Source organism: Carassius auratus, unplaced genomic scaffold, assembly GCF_003368295.1.
Source record: "Carassius auratus strain Wakin unplaced genomic scaffold, ASM336829v1 scaf_tig00039721, whole genome shotgun sequence".
Taxonomy (NCBI): domain Eukaryota; kingdom Metazoa; phylum Chordata; class Actinopteri; order Cypriniformes; family Cyprinidae; genus Carassius; species Carassius auratus.
The window spans coordinates 99,437-124,659 of record NW_020526537.1 but is presented as its reverse complement, the minus strand read 5'-3'; the positions used below and the strand labels follow the sequence as shown (position 1 = coordinate 124,659).

General features: G+C 38.0%; 1 protein-coding gene across 1 annotated transcript in view; it reads right to left on the bottom strand.

Moving 5' to 3' along the window:
- LOC113084132 (receptor-type tyrosine-protein phosphatase mu-like) overlaps positions 1 to 24,965 on the bottom strand; it is a 49,442-nt gene extending 24,477 nt beyond the window's left edge. Inside the window, exons 1-5 of the mRNA XM_026254780.1 lie at positions 24,902 to 24,965; positions 24,615 to 24,737; positions 10,268 to 10,542; positions 5,764 to 5,842; positions 2,407 to 2,522 (exon numbers count right to left, since the gene is read on the bottom strand). Coding sequence (XP_026110565.1) covers positions 2,407 to 2,522; positions 5,764 to 5,842; positions 10,268 to 10,542; positions 24,615 to 24,737; positions 24,902 to 24,965 — 657 coding nt within the window. The remainder of the gene's footprint in view (positions 1 to 2,406; positions 2,523 to 5,763; positions 5,843 to 10,267; positions 10,543 to 24,614; positions 24,738 to 24,901) is intronic.
- Between the last annotated feature and the right edge of the window lie 258 nt (positions 24,966 to 25,223).

Sequence of the window (25,223 nt, the reverse complement as noted above, 5' to 3'; positions counted from 1 at the left end):
CACTTGCGATACACACTGAAACACTTGCGATACACACTGAAACACTTGCGATTCACACTGAAACACTTGCGATACACACCGAAACACTTGCGATACACACTGAAACACTTGCGCTACACACTGAAACACCTGCGCATACACACTGAAACACTTGCGATACACACTGAAACACTTGCGCATACACACTGAAACACTTGCGGTACACACTGAAACACTTGCGCTACACACTGAAACACTTGCGATACACACTGAAACACTTGCGCTACACACTGAAACACTTGCGATACACACTGAAACACTTGCACTACACACTGAAACACTTGCGATACACACTGAAACACTTGCGATACACACTGAAACACTTGCGCTACACACTGAAACACCTGCGCATACACACTGAAACACCTGCGATACACACCGAAACACTTGTGATACACACCGAAACACTTGCGATACACACTGAAACACTTGCGCTACACACTGAAACACCTGCGCATACACACTGAAACACTTGCGATTCACACTGAAACACTTGCGATACACACTGAAACACTTGCGATACACACTGAAACACCTGCGATACACACTGAAACACTTGCGATACACACCAAAACACTTGCGATACACACTGAAACACTTGCGATACACACTGAAACACTTGCGATACACACTGAAACACCTGCGATACACACTGAAACACTTGCGATACACACCAAAACACTTGCGATACACACTGAAACACTTGCGATACACACTGAAACACTTGCGATACACACCAAAACACCTGCGATACACACTGAAACACCTGCGATACACACTGAAACACTTGCGATACACACTGAAACACTTGCGATACACACCAAAACACCTGCGATACACACTGAAACACCTGCGATACACACTGAAACACTTGCGATACACACTGAAACACTTGCAATACACACTGAAACACTTGCGATACACACTGAAACACTTGCGATACACACTGAAACACTTGCGATACACACCAAAACACTTGCGATACACACTGAAACACTTGCGATACACACTGAAACACTTGCGATACACACCAAAACACTTGCGCTACACACTGAAACACTTGCGATACACACTGAAACACTTGCGATACACACTGAAACACTTGCGATACACACCAAAACACTTGCGCTACACACTGAAACACTTGCGATACACACCAAAACACTTGCGCTACACACTGAAACACTTGCGATACACACTGAAACACCTGCGTTACACACTGAAACACCTGCGATACACACTGAAACACTTGCGATACACACTGAAACACTTGCGATACACACTGAAACACTTGCGATACACACCAAAACACTTGCGATTCACACTGAAACACTATATATCTGTACAAATATATGAAAGAGATGCGGTTACATAGAAACTCTTTGCATATACCCTGTAATCACCCACGTACTGTTGTGCCTGCACAAACACTGCACTTTCAAACATTCTCGCGTGTGAGAGAGCATAAACATTTTCAGTGTGTCTGGAAGTCGTTTCATTTCAACAGAAAGTTATAGCTCAAATATTCTCCACGTATATGGCTCCTTCCAAACTTGTTTAAAAAATGAGGATTTGTCGTTATTCTTTACACTAGGCTTTTTCGTATGTGATCACTCGTGTGTTATTGCCAATTCTGATTAAATTTTTTCTTTTTTCCGAGTCCTTCGGTTAATTTCGTCAGAATATATGTGTAGAATATTTGAGCTATAATTTCCGGTTGCAATTAAACGACTGTAAATGTTTATGCTCTTTCACCCGCGAGAATGTTTGAAAGTTTTTATATATTTGCACATATATAGTGTTTCACTTTAAACGCGCAAGTGTTCAGTGTGTATCACAAGTTTTCAATTGGTTTCACCTCAAACGGCCTCCTATGGCCTCTCATAATTCTCTCTCTCTCTCTCTCTCTCTCACACACACACACACCCTCTCTCTCTCTTTCTCTCTTACACACACACACTCTCTCTCTCTCTCTCTCTCTCTCACACACACACTCTCACTCTCACTCTCTCTCTCTCTCTATTTCTCTCTCACACACACACACACTCTTACACAGGCGTGCGTGTGTGTGTGTGTGTGTGGTTCCTCCAGCTGTCAGGAGGTTCATCAGGCAGATGGAGGCCATTTGTTCGTCAGTGATATTTCTTCATTACTGTCATCAGAGTCTCTGCTCTTAATGTCTGGATCTCGTTCCTCTGTTAACGAGGACGTGTTTGTTTGTTTGTTTGTTTGTTTGTTTAATTGACAAACTGCGGAGCTGAGAGAACACTAACAAACAACAAACATAACTCACACTAAACTGAACTAGTTTGTTCTCGGCCGCTCGGATTCAAACCACACTGGAAGACTGTATGTATATATACAGACCTGCAGCCAGAGGTTGAAGTTATCTCTCCATTCTCCGTTGACGGTGCAGTGGAAGGTCGCCGACTGTCCAGCGTTCACCTCCACACCTTTGATATGAAGGAAGTGTGGCGTGTCCACTGGAGAAACACAGACGAGCGTTAATACACATGCTAAACACACCACCAGACTAACAGGAAGATTTTAGATCTGTTTTACACCAAGCCTGCATTTATTTGATCAAAAATAATTCAAGTTTATTTATATAGTGCATTTCACTATACAAATCCTTGCTTTACAGAACATTGTTTCTACAATGTTTAGTAGTCGCTTGACTGTCAGCTTATGTGTATATGACTGAAGTGTACAGAAAAATCAATTAAAGATGTAATCAAACAGAGGATGAACACTAATAACAGCAATTATAATTAATTTGGTAGTTCTGTATGTTGTTTCAGGGTTGGCATAATACAGCAAATGCTGTAAAATACAGCAGAAACTACTAATGTAGTATATTATTATCATTTTAAAACTGTTTTCTATGTGAATATCTGTTAAAGTATTTTTTCATGCTTTAAGCTTAAACTCGCTTAGTTTTGATACATTTTTCAGAAAACAAGACTTAATATCTCATGTAAATATATGATGATGATGATTATTATTATTATTATTATTATTATTGTTGTTGTTGTTGTTGTACTAATAAATATGGTATTGTATTATTTAACACACTGGCAGTAAATTATCTATATGGATTTTTTTTTTAAAGTAACTGTATTCTGATTACAAGCATTTTATTTTATTTTTTTGTGATCTGTTTACATGTAATTATTTATTACCCAGCAATTTAAAATGACAATTTTATTTGACTTATTTTACTTTATTTTATTTTATTTATTTTGAAATGTAATTTATTCCTGTGATGCAAAGCTGAAAATTCAATAATGAAAAGCATCATAATAAAAATGTAACTAAATAATAATTTTATATAAATGCCTAAATTAGGAATAATTAAGACTTTAATCTCTTCTATTGTCATTATTTTTACTTCTTTACTTCTACTGTCATTAATAATTATTTACCTAATAAATAATTGATATTTATTTATTTATTTATTTATATTATTATCTTTCTCTGGTACTTCTTACGCAAAATTAATAAGGCTTATATTTAAAGTATTCAAAAAATAATAATAATAATTTTGTTCCACTGAGACTCTAATCTTCAATAAAACACTAAAGTGTTTTCAAAAACACCAAAAAAAGATAGCGGTGATTTTCAGACATTTAAGTTTCAGATCTTTTTTTTGCCAAACGATAAGAAGTCAGAGATCTTGACAGGATCCAAATATTTCTCATCAGACAATCTGAGCTGCTCTTCTCATTCATTTAAATCTCTCTACTGTTTTTTTACTGTAAATCAGCACACACACTGATTAATTTATTAAGTTTTTTTATGTGATTTAACCTCGATCTCTTCAACTGCGCCAAAGATGTTTTATTACTGACATCAATATCTCCCTCTCGACCTCCTTGTTTCTCAGAACGAGTGTAACACAAAAATCATTATTGGTTTCTCATTTAATCTACACTCAGCTAATAATATTCCCCTAAAACTCTAACCTTAACTCTATTGATTGAACAGCGAGTTCTCATTAGTCATATCTGGGTCAATATGCATTTAAAACCAAACGCATCTGTGAGATGAAAGCTGATTTAAATCAGGTTATGATGTCTAATATTTGACTGGGTCCTCTCGCGGGCCGCCGTGACCTTGAATTGATCCGAGGAAACACTGCTAATTCAATCAGAGCCTGTCTCATTCTTCCCCGGGCTCTTCAATATTTCAGCAGCGCATCTGAAGCGCAGCCACCTTTAATACTCCAGCGCCCATCTTCTGTCTCTGATCGCTAAAGAAGCGTTTCTTTGCGCTGTGATGATAGCGAGACCCCCGCTGTCTGAGAGCAATGCTGTGCCATCTGCTCTCATCACAGCTTCAACACAATCATCCTTCACAAATCCATCATTAACGCTGCTAACATGTTGATATTGACCTCTGATTAGCGAGCTCATCTCTGCATGTGTTACTAGCGATATATTCTGTGATGCACATTATGTCTTCATATATTAATCAGTGTTAATATATACACTAAGTGCAAATAGCTGAACTTGTTGGCAGGGAAAATACTGTATGTTTTCCAGCTCAAGTGTCTACAAGTCAAGATGCATTTACTTGAGAAGCAACGTGAGATCAAGTATTGTGTTTTTTAAGGCCTCTTTGATCTGAGCGGATCAGTTTTTGAGTGAATATTGCTAGAATTATCCAGAAATAATGTTGTGCTAAATTCTAAAGAAAATAATCAAAAGATGTAATCCAATATTTGGTGATTATATAGCATAATGATTTTGAAAGGGACGGTTAAAAGGCCAAATTAAGTGGAGGATTTTCAGCACAGTGCAAGGGTTAAATCTATTTTGTTTTTACCACATTGATGGGTATTTTTTCTTGTTTAAAGCTTAAAGTCACTTAGTTTTGAGATATATATATATATATATATATATATATATTATCATTGTACTAATAAATATTGTATTATATTATTTACACACTGGCAGTAAATTATCTATAAGCAATTAGTAACAATTAGTAAATAAAGTAACTGTAATCTGATTACAAGCATTTTTAAAATCAATTTTATTTATTTAAATTTTATTTTACTTATTTTTAATTTCATTTAATTTAATTTTTCTATTTAATTTAATTTAATTTAATTTTAATTTAATTTTATATTTTTCTATTTTAACATATCTTGAAATGTAATTTATTCCTGTGATGCAAAGCTGAATTTTCAGCATGTTTAATTCAATAATGAAAAGCATCATAATAAAACTTAAACTAAATCATAATTTTATGTATATGCCTAAATTAGGAATAATTAAGACTGAAACTCTTCTGTTCAGTAATACTGCATTTATAGGCTCAAAAATACAGTAAAAACAGTAATTTTGTCAAATATTAGTACCATTTAAAATAGCAGTTCTCCATGTGAACGTATAGTAAAATATAATTAATGTCACATGATGCTGCCTAATAAGAACTTGTCTAAGTAGACAGCAGAATCCCACTTGACCCTTTCCATCCTCCTCCATTCATTCTCCTAACGGCGTCTCTTTTATACTCTCATATCTCTCCAGCATTACATGAAAGCTTTATCGTCTTCTTCCCTTCTCTTTTCAGTCTTTTGTTTTCTTTATTACTCTCTCTTTTATGGCTCGACTTCAATGCCTGGAGAAAGACAGACGATATTGATATTTGGAGGGTGGCAGGAAAAGGCCAAGGAGCGGGCGATGAGGGTGTTTTTACGACAGAGTCGGGTCTTACTGCACTGATGGCCCTGGAGGACCACGTCCTTGATGGCCAGCAAGCCGCGCTGCCCCGAGGTCACCGCTTCAAAGACGATCTGCGGAGGAAAGAGAAAGCTCATAAGCACAGTGATAAATGGACATGCTCTCAAAATGTCACACGGTGGAGTCCCACAGGGTTCGAGACGAGGCTTTACACAACGGCGCACGAAGATGAGGAAAGCACCATTCACACTGGTCATTAGCGCTCATTAAAACACCATTTGGCTTTAGTTATTGCACCAAACTTATTAAATCAGCGGCGTTAGGAGAGCGGGCTCCAAGGGTGCTCACGGTGAATCGGCTGTCTGTCAGATGGCGGCGTTTATAGACGCGGTAAATCACGGCTCTATCAGCGAGGTGCTGCAGCAGCATGTGCTAAATCTGCTCACTTCAGACTTCGTTTATACAGCCAAACAATTCAACTCGACAGCAGGACTCTGGGGTTCAGGGCTAAAGAGTGCCGAGTGAAGGATTCTGGGATACCTGCTCTCTGCTAAGGTTGCTATTATGATGCATATTGTGTGTGTGATGTGACAGGCGTCCCTTGAGCTGGTGCTGAGATGAAGGGGAACATCACGGTCACACTGACCTGAGCCAGCTGTTGACCGCCAATATGACGTGATTAAAGAGATCAAATTAAATATACACTGAAATATGTTTCAGATCAGCTGCTAATGCCAAAAAGTTGCGTTTTTGGTTTCGCCATAATTGTTTTAACTTATATGAGAGTGAGTATATGAAGTTCTTCTATTTTAAGGGATTTAACTGTAATTGAATGTGGATAACAGTATGTTTTAATTGACCAGAAGTCATTGCGATCCCCAAAGAAACATAAACAGAGATGTTTGACTGTCCCATTGGAGCGGTCGGAGGGACAGGATTCTCCCGAGGACACGAGCACAGATGAGCAACAGGAATGATTGGCTTCTTCAGGAACTGGGTGCGGTTCTCCAGACAGACCATAATATCACACAGCACTGCCAGCTCTCTCTCACACACACACACACACACACACACCCGCACAGCAGCTGCTACATCACTTTAACCCTGCCATCGGCAGACTCTCACCTCAATCACAGGCCTGAACGAGACAGAGACGAGACAAAGTTTGATGAGTCGAGAAATAAGACTAGAGGAGAAGAGTTTAATGAGATTTGATGAAACATAGGAAAATAGATGAGATGCAGCGAGGAAAGTAATGGAGATAAGAAGAGAAGAGGCGAGTTGAGAAGTGAGACAAGAAACTAAACCAGCTGAGAAGAGATGAATGAGACAACATGAGACGAGAAGATAAGAAAGAGAACGAGACGAGATGCAGAGGTGTGACTAGATGAGAGATGAGATGAGACTAGAACAGAGAAGTAGAGAAGAGATGAGACAAGACTGAGACAAGCTATTATAAAACATGAATGAGGAAGCTAATATAAGACAATGATAAAGAAGATGAGACAAAATATGATAAAATAAAAGAGGAGCGATGAGCTGAGATGATATAATAGAAGAAATAAAGTTTGATATGATAATATCAAGAGATGAGACTAGATGAGAAGAGATGAGATGAATCAAGAGATTCAAGAGAAGACTAGACAAAAGCTGAGATGAGACAAGAGTAGTGAATGAGACAAAACAGACGAGATGAGATGAGATGAGACGAAACGAGAAGAGACGAGACGAGACGAGATGAGATGAGACGAGACGAGACGAGACGAGACGAGACGAGATGAGACGAGATGAGACGAGACGAGACGAGACGAGATGAGATGAGATGAGACGAAACGAGACGAGACGAGACGAGACGAGATGAGACGAAACGAGACGAGACGAGACGAGACGAGATGAGACGAGATGAAACGAAATGAGACAAGCTGAGACAAATACATTCAAGAGAAGACCAGATAAAACGAGATGAAACGAGATGAGACAAAACGAGATGAGACGAGACGAAATGAGATGAAACAAGATGAGACGAGATGAGACAAATACATTCAAGAGAAGACCAGATAAAACGAGAAGAAACGAGATGAGACGAGATGAGACAAGATGAGACAAATACATTCAAGAGAAGATGAGATGAGAGCTGAGATGAGACGAGAGTAGAGGATGAGATGAGAAGCGAGATGAGCTTTGTTCACAGGAGAAAGCAGTGCTTAGACAAGTCTCATTATTATCGTGTCTCATGAAGAGAATGTGAAGGCTCAGGATAGTGTTTTAGCTCTCATATAAACCACTTGAAACAAAGGTGACTGAGTCTTTATAGATTAAAACAACAGGATCTTCTGTCTGACTCTGGCTCGACACACAGCAGAAACGCTCATAGAAAGCCTTATTTTCTCAGAACGAGCATATCGAGAAGTAAACAAACTTCTCATTGCGTTTATAACATTACACATGACTTATAATTAGCATTTCAGGACTGAAAACATCCAGTGGCACTTAAAACTAACCAGTAAAGCCACTGTTCCAGGAGTCAAAAGAAATAAATGCTCACGAGGACATCTGAACGGGACAGATGAAGAATGCATAAAAACAAAACGCCTGTCACAATTGATTAAAAGTTCTGATCGGTGACCTGATCGCATCAATTAGCATGGTGACTTCAACTGCATCCTTCTAGTGAGAAAAACATCAAATCCAGCCTGTAATTACAAAATAATGTCCAAAGCACCAGGTGGTTTCATTTGAACGATCACTTACGATACTGTGCAATTAAAGCAACCTATAATTATCCTGACGTCGCTAATTAGATACACATTCGCTCTATTCTCATCACACAGAGCGATGCATGTGGAATCCTTTCAAGAGCCGTAATAACACACGCTAGTTACAGATCAAACATCACCAGTTGAGCTAATCGAGCAACATTTGAGATCATTCCTAAATGCAGATGGGATGGAAACATCTCTTAGAATAGAAAGGAAATACAGGCGCCAACACATGGGCGTCTCCTGCGGCCCGTTATACTCATCCATGTCAGATATGTGCATGTTCAACCGCTCCCAAAGCCGGAATGCTGTGTGGGTTAGTCTTCCTGACAAATGTGCTGGATGTTTTCATGAACACCAGTGAAGGAACGTATTTCAGGCTGCTGAGGTTAAAACCACAGCCGGACAGTCTCTGTGTACCGCGGTACTCACTACACGCTCGCTGTGTGTTAATCTGAGGGTTACGTGTGTGTGTTTGTGCTTGTGAATGAGGAGCTTCAGGTCAGATCAGGGTTGCATGGATTTCTTCTGCTTCACCAGCTTTGTTTCTAATGTTAAAATTATTCTATTTGGAATTTCAGCAAAGGGTCATTTGTAAAGCCCTTTTTTAGAATGCAAGCACATAAAAAGCACATTATAATAAAAATGCATGAAGCAAAGATTCACATAAGTCATAATAAAGTAATAATAGCAAAAGTAATAATAAATGCATGGAAATATTAAAATAAATAGAGAGATAAAAAATACAAATTAATTCTAAAATAAATAAATAAATAAAAAGTACACCTGAAGAGATTAATAAAAAATGAAATAAATAAATAAATAAAAAAATATATATGGAAATATATTTACAGTAGTTTCAAAATGTATTTCAGGGACAAAAAATGAATTTCCAATCTTACAGCAGACTTCGATATTTAGGCTAAATGCAAATTGAAATATTTGGAAGGCAAAAATATATTTTTTATATATTTCAAGATATACACAAATGGACAAAAGAAAATATATTTTCACAAATATATTTTAATACACATTTTAGCAAATAATATAAATTATATTTGAAATATATAATATAAATACGAATAAATATAAATAATATAAATTATTTATACAGTTCAATGTTGATTCAATATTAGTATTACATCAATATGAACCAAATTCAACTTCAGCTGTAAAACAGCACTACATTATTCAGATCAATTCACTGAAGTTTGTTCTCATCTGATTATCTGATCAGTCAAATCAATAATATTATTGAATATTAAGTGTTTTTTTAAAAGATGTGACCACTAGGTTTGTTTCCTCATTTTAGTAATTAGGTAAATTAATTTGAATTGACTGCAGCTAATGCCATCAAAAGTGAATAATCTGACTGATAATCTAATCATTGATCGTGTTTCTGAATCTTCTCCAGCTGTCAGGATGAATCTGTGGAGATGAAATGATCACGTACAGCAGGTTCTGAGCGGTTTCTCCTAATCATCACCTCGCTCTAATGGAGTCATTTACCCAAACACGCTTCCCCTGCGCCGGGTCACCGGGGCTCGTTCCACCAATTAACACGGGTCTCCTTCAGCACCCATGAGACACGCTCGCTAATGACCAGCATGTGTGACATCACAGCCGTCTCTCTCTCTCTCTCTCTCTCTCTCTCTCTCTCTCTCTCACTCTCTCTCTCTCTCTCTCTCTCGCTCAGCACATGTGTAGATGAAGCTCTACAGCAGCAGATAATGTGATTCACACAAGCTACTATATACTAATGTGTGTGGTGGATCTCACCTGGTAGAAGTTGGGCCAGTATGTGCTGATGGCGAGCTCCACCTGAGTCCAGCTGCGTCCAGCGGGTCCAGACGTGTTCCACACGGGTAAACCCATCGGGCTGTTGTTCTCCTTGATGTAGACGTTCAGATGTCCCGGCCGTCCTCCCTCTCGTCCGGCCAGGTAATACTGGAAGATGACGCAGTGCGTGTCGTTCTCCTTCAGCTGCGGCGTGAAGAGCAGAGCCTTCTGACCCGAGAACCGAGCCGTCGAGTTCACCATCATGAACGCAGAACCTGTGGAACACAAACCACAAATAAACCAGTCACTCTCTGCACTTCTGCACCGTTTCATTCTTAAATTAACACATACATGTCAGTCCAGTGTACTGCTGTGAATGCAACATCTTCAGATGCGTGATGAACGTCAGTCTCACCGTCACACACGGCTGTGTTGATCAGACATACAGAATACATTCATGTGTTTATCAACACGTTCAAATCAGCGACGGTAATTGATTAAAGAGGAGCAACTTCATTAAGGGAGAAGCTTAATTCATCTTAATTAGCATTGTTAATCAATCTATATCTGTTTCAATCAGACTGCTGCCAGATTCAACACACACTGACTCACCATCACACACACACACACACTGACTCACTATTACACACACACACACCGCTCCGTAATAAGACTTCCTCCAGTGAAAAAGTGCATCTGCTGTTGTTGTTTAGTTCTGTTTAAACGCTGCTTGATCTGTGCAGATTTCTCTCCTGATTCAGACCAGAACACTTTTTCACTGGAGGAAGTGTTATTATGGATTATAGACTCTATGTGTTTGAGTTAAAATCATCTTAATGCTGGATGTGTTTCAGGTTTTGTCTTCTCCAGATGTTCACTGATGGACTGGAGTGCTGTGGATTATTGTGATGTTTTTATCAGACTCTCATTCTGACGGCACCCATTCACTGCAGAGCATCCATTGATGAGACACTGATGCAGTGCTACATTTCTACAAACCTGATGAAGACACAAACTCATCACATTACACAACTGCGATTTACTTTTCAGGAAAACTTAAATATCTCCTGAAGCTTGAAATGAAATAAGAACGGCGATCAATGTCATACGTTGTTTAATTAGTTCTGAATGGTGTTCCAGTGCAGAGGCGTGTTAATCAGCGCTCCGTCCATCAGTTCAGCCTAACGACTCCAGCAGCAGATCCTAATGAGTGTGTCTCCTTCACAATACTCTCAGCCCAATTAGTGCTGTGTGATGAAGCCCAAACTCAGCGTCTGATTGGACGAGAGTCTGCTCTAACGACCCGCTACACATCACATGACTCCAGATCACAGACAGATGCGTCAACACTAATGCACTGATGTACAGTAAGGTCTCGTTCATTAACATTAGTCAACGCATTGGTTAACATTACTATGAGCAATATGTGTTTTACATTAATTAACCTTTGTTAACATTGCTATTTTAGTATCTATGAGATACTATTGTAGATTTGAATTAATATCATGAATTATTGTTTATATTACTTATTATATATAAGTAAGAATAACATGTTTTAAATCACATTATAGGTAATTTAACTGTAAATTTGCAAATAAAAACTATTCGTTAACCAATTAAGTTTTACTGTAGCATTTTACTGTAAAAGTTAAAAGTTAAACACAATTTAGCTAATGCTTTACAATAAAGTCTAAATTGTTAACATTAGTTAAATACATGAATCAAGATGAACTAACAATACTTGAACAGCATTAATTAGTTAACGTTAATTTCAACATTTTCTAATATGTTTTATTTAAAATAAAATGAGAAAAAATAAAATTTATTAAAATTAAAATATATATATATATTTAAATTATTGAAATATTTGTATTAAAATAATTGTAAAAAATATATAAATAATTTTAGTTAATGCACTGCGAAAAAAACAATACATTTTTTGTATTGCCTAACATTAACAAAGAAAGTATAACTATATTGTGGCGAGTGGGGCGGGGCCGAGAGGCGTGGGAACGAGGAGTGAGGCCAGGTGTAGTGATTGGAGATGAGCTACACCTGAGCCCCACCGTCGGTATCGAGTCCCACGTAGGAGATGGAAGGATATAAAACTGGAGTGACGACCGTGAAGGACGAGAGAGGACCAGGCCTGGGACATTATTTTATGTGTTTGGCTTTTATTTATGCGCACCAGTCGTCCGCGAGGGGCTGGTGCGCCGTTTTGTATTTACTTTTGATTATTAAAGTGTTTTTTGATTGTGCGCCGGTTCCCGCCTCCTTCTTCCCGATGAATATGGAGATTTGTTTATTACATATATATATATATATATATATATATATATATATATATATATATATATATATATTGCTGTAAAGTATTACCATATTGTACCATATTATCACATGAACAGTGTATTTTTATTGTCTAACATTGGCAAGACTATTAAATGTTATTAAAAATATTTTTTAATTGTCATAAATTAGTTAAATTAGTGAAAATGTATGTTAACACGTTTTTGTGTTACAGGGAAAATATTATATAATAAATATTATAAATATTATTTGATTTGCATGTAACAATTTAAAATTATTCACAGATATTTGTATTTATTTATTAAGATTTGAGGAAAGATCTGTGTATCAGATTCCTCAGTGTTCAGCGTCACGTTTGTAATCATGTGTGGTTTAGTTCAGGATTGCTCACCGGATCCTGGATGAAATCATGGTTTGATCTGAGCTTGTGTGCGTGTTCCTCACGTGACGGTGTGCTGGTGTAAAACACAAGGTGAATCTCAGACGCTGGGAACACAGACAGCTCGTCACACTAATTAAACAGAGTCTGGACCGCATTATTATAAGAGAAGTTCCACATGTGTGAGAGCGTGCAGCCAGAAATATCACTGTATCATCATACGTCACAGATCGTTAACGAGAACAGTGATTCAATTAAATCCTCGCGCTGTGACGGTTCGGAACGGATAATTCTAGAAACGGGATTTCAAACCAAACAAATCTAACATTCAAATGAACTTGCTTTACGCAAAACAACAAGCAAGTTTACTTTATCCTAAATTATGCATTCAATTTATTTATTAGTCTTTCTAATATGATGATTTACTGCTCAAAACAAGCTTTTGTAGCATTATAATTGTTTTTTTTTAAAGTATATATATATGATCAAAAGTGATGATAAAGACATTAATAATGATACAAAAGATTTCTATTTCAGATAAATGCTGTTCTTCTGAACTTTTTTTTATCAAATAAATGTAAAAGAAAATCTTAATTGTTTTTATTAATTTTTTTTATTTTAAATAAATATTTAGTTGAATAAATATATTAATAACATTATATATTTTTATTATTTAATTTAATAAATTAATGGTGAATATCAAAACAAAATAAATAAAAAAATTTTTTTAAATAAATTAATATGAACTAAACACGTCTTATTTCTGTTTATTTAACTGAATAAATAAACAAATTGACTTGAATTTATATATCCCAAACTAGACCTCATCAGCCTTACAGGAAAACTTAACATTTAAATCATTATTTAAAATGTATATGATTTCTATATATGTTATAAAAATAATTATACAATAAAAAAGGAAATATTTATTCCAGCTTTGAACCAGTGAATAAATTAAATTTTAAAACAGATTCCCACAGAAATCAGCTCATTTAAACTGTAATAATATTTGAGTATTTTTACTGTATTTCTGATGTAATAAATGCAGCCCTGCTGAGCAGAAGAAACAGTAGAGTACATATTTATTTTAACTAAAGGGCTGTTCCTGACTCCCAGTGAACTGAATGAGCATGCTGGAGTAAATGTGATTAATCTGAGCTCTAATGATCAGAACGTGCATCAGCGTCTGCCGCTAATCATCAAAGTCGACAGGCTTTTACATCCCTAACGCTGCGAGCGACGGCTGTAATTTCCAGTAATGACTGGCGCTCATTATTCTGTTCACACTCAGGTCCTGAACCCTGTGAAAATCATTATGTGGCTGAAATGGGAAGGAAGGGGCCGCTCTTTAAACTCAAACCCTCCAGGTCTCATTTGCTAATAAAACCCGGCGAGGTCAAAGCCCGAGAAAAGGCCCGGCGGCGCCTCTCAAATGTCAATGTAGACAAGCCTATTCTCACATTGTGGCACCAATCAAAAACGCTCTCGCTGTGAGAGTTCGCCGGGCGAGGAGGAAAAAACCCACAAGAAAAGAGCAGGAAAAATAATAGCGATTGAGCCGGGCCGCTTTTGTCTGACTCTGACAATGAGGACGGAAAAAACTTGACTCCATCTGTCTGTCTCGCAAAAGAAAGCTGAAGAACTTTCATAAACTCGGAGGAAAGGCTTTTCTGTTTTCTGTCTAATTGGCCGGCGAACAGTCAGCCGTTCTCACACACATTTTAATGACATTATCCGCGGCGCTGTGTAACGCCATGAAGCGCCACCTGAGAGCCGTTAATTAATTCAGCATCACGTGACTCGTTTCCAGTCAAACAGCAGATTCTACAGGACCAGACACTGAAAAATCATTTAATGGACTTATAGCAAGACCTGAAACATTAGTCATGATGTCATAAAAGTATCTATTATACATATATATATATATATACACAGAAAGAATAGTAATAATTATTTGATGAAAAATAAGCAATACTGTGAAATATTAATACAATTTAAAGTCTAATGTATTTCTGTGATGCTCCGCTGTATTTTCAGCATCATTCCTCCAGTCTTCAGTGTCACATGATCTTCAGAAATCAGAATAATATGATGATTTACTGCTCAAGAAACATTTCTGATTATAATCAATTTCCAAGAATTATTTGCTGCTTAGTTTGATTTTTTTAATTAATATAATGATTATTTAATTTAATTAATTTTAAAAATGTATAATAATTGTATTTATTTAAAAAAAAAATATTTCAAAAATAAAAAAATTATTTCCCAAATCCTACATTAGATTAGAATTCATTTATATTTGAATATCATATGAATAATTGAATATTTTAATTTAAATGAAATATATAAACATATTAAAAATTAAGAAGGCCTGACAGCATCTCTTAAATATAATAATTAAAAATTTCATGTGAAAATATATATATTTATACAAATATACAAATTATATTATATATTTAAAAAAAATCCTTATTTAATATTTATTTAATATTTTTAAGTTGTGCTATTTAATATTTTGTGGAAACTGTGATACATTTTATTTTTCAGGAGTCACACATGAATAAAAACTTCAAAAGAACAGCTTTATTTGAAATATAAATATTTGTAAAATTTACTTTACTGTCACTTTTGATCATTTTAATGCATCTTTGGTTAAATAAAGAATGTTTGAATATATATTCACACATACACACACAAACACACATATATATACACATTCAAAAATTTCACTATTTTTACTTTACTTTTGATCGAATAAGGGCAGCTTCGGTGAGCAGAAGAATTGTATTAGCCCCAAACTTTATGATGGTGCTCTGAATATTTATTCAAAATCAGATTTTGCTGACCCCTTTCCTTCAAGACTTTCTCTCGGCGTAACGGAGACACAAACACTCATCACAGTCGTGAAAGCAGCAAACACAATTAGTGTGTTTCCCGCGGGACGTCATCTTTAGCTGATGTGATTGAAGATCTGATTTAATTCCTGCTATCCTTCAGTCTCTCTGACAGAATAAACCTCTCTGTGCGCGACCCGCAACAACAGGAGGGATGTTTTCCATCCGCGGGGGGGCGAGACGCGCTCTTACTGTACGCAGAACACTTAATTCAGTTAATGAGACTGTAAAAACAAATAACACTGCAGATGAGACTTCATTAGCAAAAAAGTACAGATTTCACCGCTTTTGATCTTCAGAGATGAATATTCTGGAGAAACGTCTTCAAGTGCATCTGCAGAAATGCAATCAAATTAGGTTTGTTAATGGAGCGGAGTCGATTCATGTGGCTTTCGGGTCAGAAGATGATGTTTAGTATGAGCATGCAGTCGATTTCAGGAGCCTCTATGATGCACAGATTCTCTCTTGTGCTTTCAGACGCCGGTTTGAATCATTGAGAGGAACCTTCGTACAAAAACACTGAGTATGTGAACTAAACACAAGACTGATGAAGAGTATAGTGTTCTGCGGTGACTATCAGAGTGAGGTGAAGTGAGACGGATCTCCTCCTCTTCCTCACTGGACTCATTCAGAGAGCAGGAAGCCACTAATTACCCAGGAGTCCCCAGGACCCCCCCCCCCCCCTCGCCCGGCGAGAGAGAGAGTGCTGAGGGCCAACACACAATCACATTTACATGCAAATGACAGACATATTAGACAGACTCCAGCGGCCACGACAGACCACAGGTGTGTGTGTGAGAGTGAGAGTATGTGTGTGTGTGTGAGTGAGAGAGTGAGTGAGTGAGTGCGTATATGTGTGCGAGTGTGTGTTTGTGTGAATGTTTGTGTGTGTGTGTGTGTGTGTGTAAGACAGACACCAAATATTTCTATGGGAGGCCGTTTGAGGCAAAACCCATTGAAAACTTGTAATACACACTGAAACACCTGCGATACACACTGAAACACTTGCGCTACACACTGAAACACTTGCGATACACACTGAAACACTTGCGATACACACTGAAACACTTGCGATACACACTGAAACACTTGCGATACACACTGAAACACTTGCGATACACACCGAAACACCTGCGATTCACACCGAAACACCTGCGATACACACCGAAACACTTGCGATACACACTGAAACACTTGCGATTCACACCGAAACACTTGCGATTCACACCAAAACACTTGCGATACACACTGAAACACTTGCGATACACACTGAAACACCCGCGATACACACCGAAACACCTGCGATACACAACGAAACACTTGCGATACACACCAAAACACTTGCGATTCACACCAAAACACTTGCGATTCACACCAAAACACTTGCGATACACACTGAAACACTTGCGATTCACACCAAAACACTTGCGATACACACTGAAACACTTGCGATACACACTGAAACACTTGCGATACACACTGAAACACTTGCGATACACACTGAAACACTTGCGATACACACTGAAACACTTGCGATACACACCGAAACACCTGCGATTCACACCGAAACACCTGCGATACACACCGAAACACTTGCGATACACACTGAAACACTTGCGATTCACACCGAAACACTTGCGATTCACACCAAAACACTTGCGATACACACTGAAACACTTGCGATACACACTGAAACACCCGCGATACACACCGAAACACCTGCGATACACAACGAAACACCTGCGATACACACCAAAACACTTGCGATTCACACCAAAACACTTGCGATTCACACCAAAACACTTGCGATACACACTGAAACACTTGCGATTCACACCAAAACACTTGCGATACACACTGAAACACTTGCGATACACACAGAAACACCTGCGATACACAACGAAACACTTGCGATACACACCAAAACACTTGCGATACACACCGAAACACCTGCGATACACAACGAAACACTTGCGATACACACCAAAACACTTGCGATACACACCGAAACACCTGCGATACACAACGAAACACTTGCGATACACACCAAAACACTTGCGATACACACCAAAACACTTGCGATTCACACCAAAACACTTGCGATACACACTGAAACACCTGCGATACACACTGAAACACTTGCGATACACACTGAAACACTTGCGATACACACTGAAACACCTGCGATACACACTGAAACACTTGCGATACACACTGAAACACTTGCGATACACACTGAAACACTTGCGATTCACACTGAAACACCTGCGATACACACTGAAACACCTGCGATACACACTGAAACACCTGCGATACACACTGAAACACCTGCGATTCCCACCGAAACACTTGCGATACACACTGAAACACCTGCGATTCACACCGAAACACTTGCGGTACACACTGAAACACTTGCGATTCACACCGAAACACCTGCGATACACACTGAAACACCTGCGATACACACTGAAACACCTGCGATTCCCACCGAAACACTTGCGGTACACACTGAAACACCTGCGATACACACCGAAACACCTGCGATACACAACGAAACACTTGCGATACACACCAAAACACTTGCGATTCACACCAAAACACTTGCGATTCACACCAAAACACTTGCGATACACACTGAAACACTTGCGATTCACACCAAAACACTTGCGATACACACTGAAACACTTGCGATACACACCGAAACACCTGCGATACACAACGAAACACTTGCGATACACACCAAAACACTTGCGATACACACCAAAACACTTGCGATTCACACCAAAACACTTGCGATACACACTGAAACACCTGCGATTCACACCGAAACACCTGCGATACACACTGAAACACCTGCGATACACACTGAAACACCTGCGATTCCCACCGAAACACTTGCGATACACACTGAAACACCTGCGATTCACACCGAAACACTTGCGGTACACACTGAAACACTTGCGATTCACACCGAAACACTTGCGGTACACACTGAAACACCCGCGATACACACCGAAACACCTGCGATACACAACGAAACACTTGCGATACACACCAAAACACTTGCGATTCACACCAAAACACTTGCGATTCACACCAAACACTTGCGATACACACTGAAACACTTGCGATTCACACCAAAACACTTGCGATACACACTGAAACACTTGCGATACACACCGAAACACCTGCGATACACAACGAAACACTTGCGATACACACCAAAACACTTGCGATACACACCAAAACACTTGCGATTCACACCAAAACACTTGCGATACACACTGAAACACCTGCGATTCCCACCGAAACACTTGCGATACACACTGAAACACCTGCGATTCACACCAAAACACTTGCGATTCACACCAAAACACTTGCGATACACACTGAAACACTTGCGATTCACACCAAAACACTTGCGATACACACTGAAACACTTGCGATACACACCGAAACACCTGCGATACACAACGAAACACTTGCGATACACACCAAAACACTTGCGATACACACCAAAACACTTGCGATTCACACCAAAACACTTGCGATACACACTGAAACACCTGCGATACACACTGAAACACTTGCGATACACACTGAAACACTTGCGATACACACCAAAACACTTGCGATTCACACCAAAACACTTGCGATTCACACCAAAACACTTGCGATACACACTGAAACACTTGCGATTCACACCAAAACACTTGCGATACACACTGAAACACTTGCGATACACACCGAAACACCTGCGATACACAACGAAACACTTGCGATACACACCAAAACACTTGCGATTCACACCGAAACACCTGCGATACACACTGAAACACTTGCGATACACACTGAAACACCTGCGATACACACTGAAACACTTGCGATACACACTGAAACACTTGCGATACACACTGAAACACCTGCGATACACACTGAAACACTTGCGATACACACTGAAACACCTGCGGTACACACTGAAACACTTGCGATACACACTGAAACACCTGCGTTACACACTGAAACACCTGCGATACACACTGAAACACCTGCGATACACACCGAAACACCTGCGATACACACTGAAACACTTGCGGTACACACCGAAACACTTGCGGTACACACTGAAACACCTGCGATACACACCGAAACACTTGCGGTACACACCGAAACACTTGCGCTACACACTGAAACACCTGCGGTACACACTGAAACACTTGCGGTACACACCAAAACACTTGCGATACACACTGAAACACTTGCGATACACACTGAAACACCTGCGGTACACACTGAAACACCTGCGGTACACACTGAAACACTTGCGGTACACACCGAAACACTTGCGATACACACTGAAACACTTGCGATACACACCGAAACACTTGCGATACACACTGAAACACTTGCGATACACACTGAAACACTTGCGCTACACACTGAAACACTTGCGCTACACACTGAAACACCTGCGGTACACACTGAAACACTTGCGCTACACACTGAAACACCTGCGGTACACACTGAAACACTTGCGATACACACCGAAACACTTGCGATACACACTGAAACACTTGCGAATACATGTGAAACACTATATATCTGTACAAATATATGAAAGAGATGCGGTTGCACAGAAACTCTTTGTATATACCCTGTAATCACCCACGTACTGTTGTGCCTGCACAAACACTGCACTTTCAAACATTCTCGCGTGTGAGAGAGCATAAACATTTTCAGTGTGTCCGGAAGTCGTTTCATTTCAACAGGAAGTTATAGCTCAAATATTCTCCACGTATATGGCTCCTTCCAATCTTGTTTAAAAAATGAGGTATTTGTTGTTATTCTTTACACCAGGCTTTTTCGTATGTGATCACTCGTTTGTCCAAATCTGATTTTTTTTTTTTTTTTTTTTTTACATTTTCTTTCCCGTGTCCTTCGGTTCATTTAGTCAGAATATATGAGGAGAATATCTGTGCAATAATATCTGCCCGTTTAGTGGGTTTAATTGTATTTATGTAAAAAAAAAAAAAAAAAAAAATATTATTTTTTTTATTTTATATTATTATTATTTTTTCTCACGGTTTGAAAGGGTAAACTCTGGTTCACACTCCAATACAGTAGGTGGTGATAATGTACCTAACTTTGGTGCTACCCACCATAAAACCGAAGAAGAAGAAGAAGTATAACTTCCGGTTGCAATGAAATGACTTCCGGACACACTGAAAATGTTAATGCTCTCTCACACGCCAGAATATTTCAACGTTTTTATAAATTTTCACAGATATATAGTGTTTCACTTATACTCTCAATTGTTTCAGTGAGTATGGCAAGTTTTCAATGGGTTTCACCTCAAACGGCCTCCCATAAATTTCCACTAGAGGAAACGCACTGTGCTCGGAAGCTTATTTCACCTCCTATAGAATCCCTTAAAACGCTTACTAACACACACACACACACACACACACACACAAACAGATCAGCACAAGGACTACTGACATATCAATATTCTTCAGTCCAGTCAGATTTAGTACTACAGTACTTTATGCATTACTGATTGTTTCAGAGTAGCTTAACATAAATGAAACAGTAAATTATTGTAGAAAATACTGTCAAAATTGTAAAATGAAATTAATGAAAACTTCAGCTATACAGAAGACAGAGACATTAGACATATTTAGAACAATTCAGTTAACATGCAGTTCTAATCTAACTGTTTCAGTCAGGGTATTATAGTCAACTAAAACTGAAACTAACACTAAAAAACGTTTTTAAAAAAGCTACTTTAAGCACAAACAAACTTAAGCTGAAATAAAAAAAAAATTATTACATAAAATATCAATAAAATTACATTTCTAATTTAATTTAAATTTGCCAACTAAAACTTAAAAAGCATAAAAAACGATATAGACATATTTACAAAAATAAACACATAAATGCTAAAAATGATCAAAAAATAAATACAATTTCTTAAACTTCAGCTGAAAACCAAAAATCTAAAAATAAAAACCGATTCAAAGTATTAATAAAACGTTTATAGTATATCAAAGATACTGAAACAACACTGGTTTAGAGCAGTTAATATTACTGAATAAATTTAAAGTAAATGATTTGATGATTTTATTTTTAGCACCTCAATATTTAAATAAATTCTGTAAATATGTTTCATGTAAAATACCAGGTTAAAATAAATAGTAACGGTAAACTTTGAGTTTTCCACAAACGCATGTATATCGATGTAACGGTAACATCGTATCGTTGATCCTCATTTCATGTTGAATTTAAAAATGAAGTCAGTGTAAACGACAACATCTTTATAAAACTCAAATCACCGTTAGGCTAAAACACTCAAACCAGCCACACTCAATTTTAACGACACACACACACAGATAGAAATAGAGAGGCTTGAAATTAGCCACGTCTCCTAACGAATGCGGCGCGCGGCACTGAAGCAGTGATCTATCTGTGAAGCCGCGTGCGTGTCAGATTTAAGAGGAAAACAATATCCATTCAACAGCGGCGTCTCCATTAGTCTGATTCCTGAGGTGCTGTCAGACCCAGAGTCCTCGTCTCAAATCAAATGAGAGGCGATCAATGCAACATTAAAGAGAGAGAGAGAGACGTTCCAAATACGGGAAAAGCATCCTAATGACTTCCAAAACGCCACTGCTGGAGGATAAACGCTTTAATTAAAATAGATTTGCCTGTTTTTATATACAAATTCATTCCCAGAGCTTCTGTCTTTCTTGCATTAGTGTCGGCCAGCTGTTATCGAGCACCGGTCACTTTTACCATAACACGACTGAGAACCAGCTTTCCTCGGTTGATTCTGCCGGTTTTATTCTCTAATAAAGAGCGGTAGTGATCGCACACCATCTCAGCCCATTATTCCCTCCATTGAGATTTCAAACAATCCTCAATAAAGAGCTCTAACCAGCCAAACCCAGCAGATTACACCGTTTCATTCAGCAGGGGAATAAACGATGAAGCCATGCAACCAGATCCACCTACACCTCAATCACTACCAGCATAAAAACCATGAATTGTGACGTTTAATTGCACAATATTCAGATATGCACAGATATAAAAGCAGTTTGATATTGATCTGCACAGTTGCTAATGAATTTCCAAAGCGTATTTCAGGATCATGGGGAGTAAAACAGCAAATATCATCAGAGACCTCAGACTAGAAGTGTAAAAGAATGGCATTTAACAGTACTCAAATATATTCAATGATATCCATTAAAAACCCAATAAAACTTGATCTTCCAGAAATCATGCAGATTTCCAGCTTCAAATCATCAGATGAACGCAATCTCTGATCTATTTCTAACAGATAGACATCTGGTAAACACATTTGTTAAATCAGCCAGAATCCCTCCTGAACATCAAATCATCAGGTAAAACCCATTAAATCTGGCTCTTCAGACACAGAAACCTGCGGTGGATCTGCTGTCAATGTGTGCTGTGAGATAACTGTGTTCCTGGAGGCTTATAAAGGTAAATCCAAGACCTTTTTAAGAAGACTGAAGGAAACACAATACGTCAATATGCTTTCTTAAGATAAATGTCTAGAGAGCCGACAATGAGTTGTATTGACAAGACTGTCCTGAACGTGACCTCGCTCAAATAAACCACTTAAACCAGCCTAATGTGATTAAGCAGACCGGTCTGTTCTGATGGTTTTAGACACGGTCAGACTGAGAGATCCTGTATAAAATGAACAATGACTGACCGAGAGCTGCTTTAGTAATTCTCAAATAAATCACAAGGCCACTGAGAAAACAAGATTATTTTTCTGAACTCATCGGCAGATATTTTTATTATTCTTGTTTTAGGCAAAAACTCACTTAAAGTAATTTTGCTTCAAGTAAGTGTATCTTGATTTAATTCTCATAATGCATTCATGACCATTTTGATCCAAAATTGATTCATTAATTTTTATTGTTTATTTTTATAAATGCATAGTTTTTAGCAAGTGAACAAAACTTTGCAAATGCATTAAGACCCTCAAAAAGCACATCATTTAATTTACTACAGATTTTTCACCAATTATCTTTTAAGAGATATAAATATTTTTAAAACGTTGCACATTCTGGATTTACTATTCTAAGATCACAAAACCATTGTAATAGATGTTGTAAATGTAATCAAATAAACTTAATTCAAAGTTTTTTCTTTGAACCCCATTGGCAGATATTTGATTATTTTTGTTTTGAGCATAAATACACATGATTTTTTCATAATTTCTGGGTCACGCTTGGTACCCTCATGGTCAAAAGTGACCGAAGACTTGAAATGCAATGCTTTTAGTTATTTATTTCTTTTTTTTCAGGAAAATCTATGTAATAAATTTTATATATTTTCTTTTATTATTATTTATATTTTTGAAAGGGATTTTATGATACTATGCAATATTTATAAAATTTTTATGAGCATTTTCTTTGTCATTTTTGAGCATGGAGCTACCAATGAATTTATTTGATTTTTTTTACCTTTCGCCCCTTTAACATATGCAAATCATGTCCATGATTTTTTTGTGTGTCCACAAGCCAAATGTAAACAAATGCACCAAATTTCATCCCATTCTGATAAAGCAACTATTAAAAAAAAAATCTAAATGTAACATTTTCTGCCAATTTCGACCAAGTGGTACATTGAGGAGGCCATTGAGAATCCTAACCTCCATCAACACAGATGAACCAATAAATAAAGCATGAAATGCCACTAATGGATCAGTAATTGATTGTAGTGATGGTCTCACCCGGTGGCACCCATGGGTCCAGCGAAGACTTTTCACTGGTGTCAATCTGTTCCCAGTCCAGGTCATCGTCTCGCCCTTGGGTGTATCCACACGACGAGAAGGGCTTCTCAAAGTCACAATCTCCTGCAACAAAAGGACAGACATTTACATTATCAGCGAGTTTCCCATTACTATGGATGGAAATGAGCTAACACATCTACTCGGTGCCCTCCTCCTCTTCGTAATGCAATATGCCAAACAACATGAGCGCTTAAACCGCGATGTACGCGCGGCACAACATACATTACCATCATTAGCCGTGCCGCGTGCCAATTTCACAGTGACAGAAATGAAGTGTCCAAACTCTATCATCGTTAAACGCTGGGCCGCCGCTGCACCAGCGAACATTAATGTGATTCATTTCACAGCGGCGTGCGACCAGACTTCCCCTTCACATCATCTGCCATTAGCTTTCATTCATCCTAATTCTCCTCGTGGGATACACAACACCGACAGGTCATCTGCGCTTTTAATTCCTGCAATAAACAGGTGAGAATAAACAGAGGATCTGTATTTATGAACCCATTAATAAATCAGCCATTTAAAGGTTTCTGAGGCTCTTCGACTGTT